We start from the raw sequence: 9,783 nt of genomic DNA, 5'->3' as shown, positions 1-9,783 counted from the left end.
ATTTGGCGATATTATTCTATTAAGAAATATTATAAGCGTCAAAATCATATTATATGACTATATTATAATCAAGAAGCAATACGTATTTTGTAACTGTCTTTCTATAATTATAATTATATTTTGATATATTAACTTATTGGTAGAGAATTTAAAATAAAATTGTATATTAATTTGTATTTTTATAATATTAACAGAAATGAAAATCACATATAATATAACTTACATGAATCATAAAGATGTTTCTTTTGTTTCGTTCCGAGATTTATTTTCTTGAGATTTATTTTTTGCAACTTATTTGAACAGTAAACCGCTGCTTCACTGTCTAAAATATAATTTTAATTAATTTTAATATTTTTAAGGAAATTGAAAAATAGCTAAACTATTTCAATTTTCCATTAAAATATTAAGTATAAGTGAAATAAAATATTATATATACATGCTATTTAAATAATAATGTGAAAAGCTATCAATTTCAACAAGAATTATGGAAAGCGTGTAACGTCGAGGAAAGACATTTCAAAACTATTTGAATTGTATTTATATAGATTTTCACCTTCTCAGAAATTCTTGCCGAAGGTCAGCATTGTTCCTTTATGCTATTATTTATTTTCTTGACATATAAATAATAAAAATAATATTTCTAGAACATATATAAAGAGTATAAATTACCTTTGCTCTCTAAGAATTTTATATAATAATTATAGTAGTTACACAACATATCGTTACATTTGACCACTTATTTACTATTTAATAATATTTAATAGATACTAAAACCTATTAAAATAATTTTATATATAATAAATAATCTCATGATATAATACAATAATGTAATATTTTATGGGAGAAATTATATTAATCTTTTTATGAAAGAATCTCTTAATTTCAATCACATCGTTTCATACAAAATGATTATAATAGTTAAATTATATAAAACGTAACATGAGTGAATTCGATATATTTTATTTGCGTCATGATCCCTATTTTTACGTCTCAATTTCTTTATAATGTAATTTTCCTATGTTGCTATTACGATATGGCATTGTACAGGCACGCGTAGGCTTGGAGAACGTCAGAAAAACCATTATCGAGCGTGCTCTCTTGACGGAACAGAATAGAATTCAATGACGTCATCATGCTCGCGCATGGACCTTATACAGCTAAACCTATAATATGTCGATCGAGTGGAATAGGGCTTCATGACGTCATACGACCTTTGATGAGCTTACTTGGTTGCACGTGATGTCACAAGGTATTCCCTCGTCACATCGGCGTAGCGTCATTCACTGCGCTGTAGCTTTATCCGTTTTAAGTATCGAGGGAAATGAAGCAGGTAGAGAAAGCTGACACCTTTATGAGATAGAGATAATTTTCTTGACTATACAGTGTTTATTAAAAAAAAACGAATAAGCTCGGTCGTTATACTCCGATGAGATTCTTTCTGTTTTCTTTTAATTATTAATATCCGTTAGTATTAGTAAAGGTATTGATCTATAGGCTAAAGGCATTGATTAGCTGTATTTCAGTTTTATGAACAATATTCATCTTATTTGCATAAAATGAAAAAGTAAGTAGTTACAATTGAAACTTAGATAACATAAATTCGTTCATATAATCGAAAATTGAAGCTATGAATTGTGTCATTATAAAAATAGATTTTATAAAATAACAAAAGTATTTTTAAAAAAAGATATCCAGCACTCGTTGAGCATTTTTTAGGATATCTGATATTGTAAAAAAAACCTTTAACGTAAATAGCAGTAGAGGAATAAAACGTTGCAGTAATTTCGAGTCACCAAGTAATTTTGCGAATGCGTGACGTGCGTACATTGACTATTGGATAAAACCCATTGGACAATTTTCAATAAATAAATGTCGCCTTAGACTACTACAAAACTTACTCTCATCTTGGAAGATAATATTTATATACGCGGAACTGTTTGCGCGCCAATCGGTGCATTTCAACAATTTTATAAAATTGCTTTTTCATTATGGTTTACAAAAGAATGATTTAATAAGTTTATGAATGATTTTTAATGATAGTAATTAATAAGAGTTTTAACTTCAAACAACGTTAATAACGTTTATTTCGCTTCATGAAAAAAAATTTTTGTTTAAAAAACGAAAATTAATATTTCTTTTATATTTTTTCACAGAACAGTATTTGCGGATACATCATACGTCAATTTAATGCTATTTAATTATTCTTATTAGGTAATTTCCGGGAATGAAATTTCGAGAATAATTTGAAGATATTAAATTTTATATATTTTAGTTCACTAAATAAATAAATTTGTAAAAGAGAAGGAACATCATTTTCATGTATTTGCATTGATCTAAATTTGTCAAAAGTTCAGGGGAATAAGACTGACTCTTCTCTCTATAATAATTATAATTATGTTAACAAAGCTGATCCAGTGGATGTTCTGCAATTAAATAATAATTATTGGATATTGTATGTTCAGAATATTATTACCGTGTTGCTATTGTAATGGTATAATCCATGGATTTATATCTATAATCCATGCATATGTTTTATTACAATGTCGGAACAACGAATTTTCCAAGACAGGTAGTATATCGCATTGCCCAGATGTTAACAATGTTCAATCCAAGGAACGTCGATTTCTGTCCGAAAATTCAAGGCTTTTCATATCGTGGGCGCTGCACTTTGGCTTATTTTTGTTCTCGCGAAAACATGGAATTATATAGGTAGATTGATTTTACAAACAATTCACATGTGAAAGATCATCTAAAGATTCTAAAGCTTTGCAAATAATAATAGCAATTGTTTAATTGTGATAATAATAAATTTTTAAATATTATATTCGATTATGATTAATCTATCTATAGAAATATAAGAAAAATCTTTTAAAACATTAATATATGCAAAAAGATGTGTTATAGCCGATGCTACTTTAAAAAATATTAGATATATTTTATCTAACGTTATATACAAAGAAAACACTTTGTTTAATTTTTTACGATTAAAACTCGTATCAATAGATATTTTTATAACCATTCTTTCTACGTTAAAAAAAAACCTGAAAGAATTAGAAATCTATGCCATTGCAAATAGAAGGAGGTTGACGGCTGTTGAGAGTAACAACTTTAGTAGAAAGAAAAGAAAAAATAATTCGAAAAGAAATTTTGCCTCCGGGGAATCGCCATCGTTTGACTCACGAAAATAAAACGTCGATTCATTGCGGTAAGACCGGTGCCCACACACATGTACATATACTCATATAAAAGTGTCATCGTGGCAGCCTCGCAGATAGTTGGGCGCTGCGCATCGAGCGAACATGATCGAGGTAAGAGGAAATCAGAAATGCTGTGACAAGAAATATTTAAAAAAAAAACGCGTAACGTGTTTTCCGTGATAGTGACGCATAATTCACATGTCAGCTAAATTAATCGCGTCATTCTTCTCGAGAAAAGTGAAAATTTCCTCGCCAAAATTCCCATTGTCTTAATTTTCCTCGGATGTGAGATTTGACGAAATCAACAGGTTATTCATGCAATAGGAGTTATGCAAGATTTATAATATAAAAAGTGTCGTGTATAAAAGTTCATCTTGACAATTGATTCGATTAGAATGCTAGAATGCTCGACTAAATGCTTTAGTATTAAATTGCTTTTGACCTTTGTCGCGATGACGTAACTGATTATGCCATAATGATCCGTTACTGCATTTCGAAGTTATTATTAAGTTTTTATGTAGGGATATTATTATTTACTCGTTTTCTTAATGAAATTTGAAGAAAGTAAAAAGAGCTTCTTTCATATTAGGTTTCTTTCATAAAAAGTTAGTTTCATAATAAGTTAGTTAAACTAGGACTCGAATGTGGATATAGACGCATACTTTTATAATAATTTATACATTTACATCTTTATTTAAATTTTATTGTTGTTAAACTTTCTTTTTTTAAGAAATATTTTCGAGAAGAGAACGTCTAGCAATCCTGACCTTTTTAATTAGTTATTTTTGCTTAATTAGTTATTTTTGCCTCACTATTAGTAACAAGATTTGTAATTGGATTTCATTAATTAATAAACGATTAAAATTACGTGAATGGTTAATGTAATTGTGTAGGTTCTCTGTTTGCCTAATTTTAACTATGAAATTTAATTATAAATCTGCTGCTAAAAGCAAAGAAGAAGTTAATCATAAAGATAATTAACAATGTATGATTAGATCATTAATAATTAATAATTAATAATGTTGGAATATTTTTAAAAAAGATTGTATTACGACAAAGATGCTTGAAAAGTTGACAATTGAGAAAAATTGGGATAAAATTATTTGTAAAATATTATTAAAATATTCATTTAGGAGAATTAGGTTGATATTTTATTGCAAATGATCTTATCAACAAGATATTTACGATATATAAATTGAAAATATAAATTAAAAATAAAAAAGTAGAATTCTCTCAAATATATTTTAACTTTTATTTTAGAGAATTTAACTTAAAAACAAAATAAGCTGAATGTTATTTACAACTTGTTAAATTATAAATATATAATTGCAAATAAAAATGTATTAATATTTTTATAAAGATTAAAGAAATGTATAAATTGTAGATATAATATAAATTGTGTGACACAGACAGTGAAAAAATTGTTTGTGTGAAATGATTCCTTGGACATTAAAATTAGCAATTAATTTTACCGAGATGTGAGCACCTTTTTCAATAAACTGTTCTCGCAATCAGAGAAAATCTTTTTCATTCAATACAAAAATAACTTTGTCTTGTTCGAAGAATTTCTATAGTCAATCACGAGAAAGTAGGTTATCCTTTAACCTGGTCGCGATTTGGGTCAAGTGAAGTGGAGCCCAAGATCGTATCTATATGAAATAGCAAGGGTGTTGGAGATTTCATACGTATTTCTATCTATCTACCTGCAAATGTCGCGTCAAATCGTCGTTCGCTTTAAATTTTCATGGGAGATTCCCTGACGAATTCACTCTCCAAGTGATTTCCACCGCACTGTTGGTGAAATCGCACAGTTTTATGTATTTCCGCGACGCAATAAAAAGTAATAAATTAGCAGTTGCGTCGCCAAGCGAGACATTTATCTCCGCGTAGATCCCTCGGTGACTTTTGAATTAATTTTGCGTAAATCCCGTGTATACGCTACGTTAAAAAAATAAATTTCGCATGTGTGATTTTTTTGCGGTAGAACTTTCTACTTTTTTTCGCGCACCATTAACTGAGCGAGCGCAGTGTAAACAATTTTGAAATCTAGATATTTTGCGTTTATTTAATTTCTTATTATAAAATAAGATTTTTTTAAATTTATTAATTAATTTAAATGAACAATATAATTTTGTTACTTAATTATAGACGATAAAATTGCCAAAAGCGTTTCATTTTAATTACAATTTAAAAAATATTAGAATTTAAGATTTATATAAAGAATTGGTTTCCGTGTTCAACAAACTTGCAATTAAATATGATAAAGAATGCCAAGACCGATCAAATTTTTTAGATGTTACAAATAATATATTATATATTCTTTTTAAATTAATTTATTTCAGATATAATTGCGAGCCAATAACATTCGGTTTCAACACAATCATTTTGAAACGCTAATAATCCCCCCCTAAATTAAATTAGAAAGAAAGAAAGAAAGTAAGATCATCTGGTGTCTAAGGTTGCAGTTTGTTGTATTCACACATACGATCGTGATTAAAATTCTTAATATACTTGCAATTAAAATTAATCCTCAACTATAGGAATCATTCCAACTTGAAGCAAAAATTTTTGACGTACAATCTGTACGATTGATATTACAAGGTCTTAAATTGTAAGTTAAAAAATTTAGAACCTTTCTCTATCAACCCATAAAGTGAAGGTTTACTTATAATTGCTTTATGTATGTACTTCAAATATGACGTTTTAAAATTTAGAGGTAGTTTTTATAGTCGTTAAAAGTGATACTCTTTTAGGATATTTATTTATTTTAATTGAACAGAAAGCTTATGCTTATTTACATAATTGTTTTCTATGAAAATTTTGCATAACATACATGCACCAATGCAACTGCGTTGCATTCAAATGCTTTTGATGCAGTTTCTGGTACTTTTCCTTGGTCTTTATGGGGCGCTGGCGGCTCCTCATGTGCCCCACGTGAGTCATGATCCTCATCTGGACAATAATGCGGAAGTGATCTACGGACAGCTTCCCGGTACCGAGAATCTAAACGAAAAGGCACTTCCAATATCTCACTTATTCGCCATAGAGTCGTATAATCTGCCAGCCACAGAGAGGAATAATCTAGCGGAGAAAGCTCAAGTACATCAACGACTTCCCGGGACGGCAAATCTGACAGAAAAGCGAATTCCTGATATCATCCTGAAGAGATTGTCGCAAATGCTTGATGTCAAATAAAAAGATGAAAATCGGGATCTAAGATGTAATACTTTATTCGCGATAATATTAAAAATATATTTGAATATCGTCGCCATTAATATTACATATAAATTTTATGAATTTTTTTATTAAATGGGATTAAAGAAGTGTAAAGCAGTCTACTGATCGTATAATTTTTAGCATCGTACTGAAATTAATAGGATGATTAATCATTTTGGAAAATTTATTAATAAATGGATAAATAATTCAAAACAATTTTATTGAAATAATACTTCGTGTTATACCTACATTGCTTCATCGAAGATGTATCTACATTCATAATCATCACAATAAATTATTATATCATGTATTTATTACAAAGTAAATAATTCTTACTACATAACAATGTATTTATAGAAATGATAAAACAATTCGCGGATAAAACCGCAGAAGTAAATGTGCAATTCAAATTTTTCTTTTTCCTTTTCTCTCCTCTTTTATTGTTATTATTTCTCAGAATTATTATTATGCACTTGCATATAACAATTCTATAGACAGACAGAAAAATGTCTAGTATAATTTGACACAGGAAATTAAGAAATGAATTTCTTTGAATATAATTACTATTTATTTTTGCATTATTTATGCTCTGTATTATTTTGTTGATAGCAATATTGTTAATTTGTAAAACAGATTTTACAATATTTTTCAATGCTAACGAAAATATAATAATATAATTATCTTTAGAATACGATAATGAAACACGATAAATTGCTTTATAATTGGAAAACAATAAGGAACAAATTAAATATTGATTATGTCAACAAATAACTTATTCTATTATCCTTCTGTTATTTTCTAGAATCTCTATTCTCTAGTTCTAATTTATGCTAAGCAAAAATCAAATAGAAGTAAGATTGATTAAGAGCAAATAAATGGATCTCAAATTAAAATTAGTTTATATATTCAGAGTTTCATGATGGATAGTAACTAGTTTTTCGACGATATATAATGTGGAACATTTCGATTTAATTTATATAATCTTCCTGAGTCTACAATTAAATCTATTGTAAGTAAAAAAGATAATTAAAATCCGCATCAAACTGCATTAGTAAAACGATGTGGAAAGTCAATACAATATTTTATGGAAATTAATAATAAAGTTCATGTTTTGCGAACATAGCATTCGTCGGTAAAGATGAAAATACTATTTTAGACATAATTTATAACTAAATTAAAATTGAGATTAGGTAGGTAGTATGTATGTGACTGTGTATTATATTTATAATTTTATTTATATTATATATTTAAATTATGATTTCAAGATATATCAACAGACAGTAATAACATCGACAGTCAATTCTCTTCGGATTCTCAGCGAAGAGAGATGCCGGCAGTGTTTGTATATCGATTTTAGAATTTACTGTTTACATTATTCGAAAGATAACGCCACAAACAAAATTTAGGGGAGTAATCTAAAATAAAAATTGAAAAGATAAAAACATCTAAAATATCTGCAAATTTAAACAAAAGATTTCCATTTAATTTAAATTTGTGTATCATCTTTAATGAATATAAGAGACGAGAGTATTTATTAGATCTTTATATTTATAATTGTGTATATTACGAAGATTTCGAATCCATACTGCAATAAAGGATGGAAATGTAAAATGTTTTTTTATTGTTTGTAAGAAATATATTATTTAATTTATTTCTAAATAATTTGTATTGATTTAGAGACATTCGATTATTTAAATAGAATTATTATTTTTAATTATGACATGTATTTCTTTTATTTTTTTTTTTTGCATTAAAAAGTAAGCATATTTTATATTTATAAGTCAATATGTTACGCTCTTTTAAGATTGACGTGCTACTCTTCGGCTTTTGTTATTTCGAACTTGCTGGACATTATTTTGTCGGTGAATTACACCAAGTCATGGCAGTCCTTCGTACGTGTTAGAACTTTAATCCAGTCGGCGTTTGGATTTAATACACGCAACCGATTAACAGCGAGATTACATAGGGCTCTACGTGCAGTCGTCGAGCTTATGGTAGCTTTAAACTAAAATTAGCTGAACTTCGCGTATCTTCGATACCGCGCCTTATTCCAGCAGCGCCTCATGTTGATCGTCGAGCGCGAGGATAATAGGATTTCAACTCACTCGAAAAACTTGACTTAACCGCGCCTATCTATAAAATCTGCAACCTAGTAATATATATTAAAGTGAATCTCTAATATATTCCTTGAAAATAGCGATTAAAAACTAATCTGTTGAGAAAATAATCCGTTGAACTACTTTAAGTTTAACATTAATCTATAGGAATTATATATTAATAAAGAAATTCTAGTTTTTTATCAGCCATTCTGAATCTGATGTCAAATTATAATTTCTGAATTCACATTACAAAAAAATCGCACTACAAAATAATCACATTACAAAAAAAGTACTTGTTTTTTTTCTCCGAAGTGTGATAGTACATTTTCCAAAGATTTTTTCGCGCTGAATACAATACCGTCTTCAGAATTGGCGTAGCAAATCAAGATTTTAAGTAAATTTAGATGAAAGAGTTAAAATATCTTTTAAAAAAATATCTTTTAAACGTTTTTTATAACAGAATAAAAGCTTGTTTCTAATTAAAAAGTTTGCAATATTTCAAAATATAATTTCAGAGCTTTCAAATAAATTTTGTTTATGACTATTTATTTTTATGAAGTTATGACTGTTTGAATATTAGATTTATTTCTATACTGTATATAATTATACAATTCAATAAAAAGCACTTTTTTCTCTTTGAAATATCATAATACATATTCTGGACATTTGTTTGCATTAAACAGGATGTTGTCAAAATTTTTACTAACGACATCGCGGAAAAAAATCTTTAGAAAATATATTTTGGAGAGAATTTGTTTATTGAACAGTTATGTGATCCATTGAAAATAGTCAATATCAATTCTAACAATTTTCTAGAATAGATTCTTTTTTTAAACAGTATATCCTTCTTAATCAAATATATTTATATAATAGTATAGATTGGAGATTTATTTCCAAATTGCTTAAAATAGCTACATCCAACACACACTATCTTGTTTACAAAGTTCTTCTATCGCAATTATATATTTCGATCAAGTATGTGTTGTATCTCGAAACAATGGCAATGCAGTGAAGATTGGCGAACCATTTCCGTGAGGCTTTATCTCCTCTTCGTGCACGCGCTATTACGTGCTATTATAGCGCGACATCTTCACGAAGTGTGAAATCTAATATTCACGCTGCACACAGGTTGTTGCTTCGAGCGCGTGCTCCTGTCCTCTCGCGTTCATATCCGTGTGTATACACCAACGCGCTCCGTTCTGTTCGAGACACACGCGATACGTGAGTCAGAGAGAGAGAGAGAGAGAGAGAGAGAGAGAGAGAGAGAGAGA

The 9,783-nt window shown here is 28.4% G+C and overlaps 1 protein-coding gene across 1 annotated transcript; it reads left to right on the top strand.

Moving 5' to 3' along the window:
* The first annotated feature begins 3,280 nt into the window (after positions 1-3,280).
* LOC108692574 lies at positions 3,281-6,823 on the top strand. The gene is made up of 2 exons (XM_018200892.1): positions 3,281-3,308; positions 6,075-6,823. The coding sequence occupies exons 1-2, from the start codon at positions 3,300-3,302 to the stop codon at positions 6,390-6,392; spliced, it is 327 nt and encodes a 108-aa protein (XP_018056381.1). The 5' UTR covers positions 3,281-3,299; the 3' UTR covers positions 6,393-6,823.
* Positions 6,824-9,783: the final 2,960 nt, after the last annotated feature.

This window comes from Atta colombica, unplaced genomic scaffold, assembly GCF_001594045.1.
Source record: "Atta colombica isolate Treedump-2 unplaced genomic scaffold, Acol1.0 scaffold107, whole genome shotgun sequence".
Lineage (NCBI taxonomy): Eukaryota > Metazoa > Arthropoda > Insecta > Hymenoptera > Formicidae > Atta > Atta colombica.
Note: the sequence above shows the minus strand (reverse complement) of the source record. Positions and strands in the feature narration are given on the sequence as shown.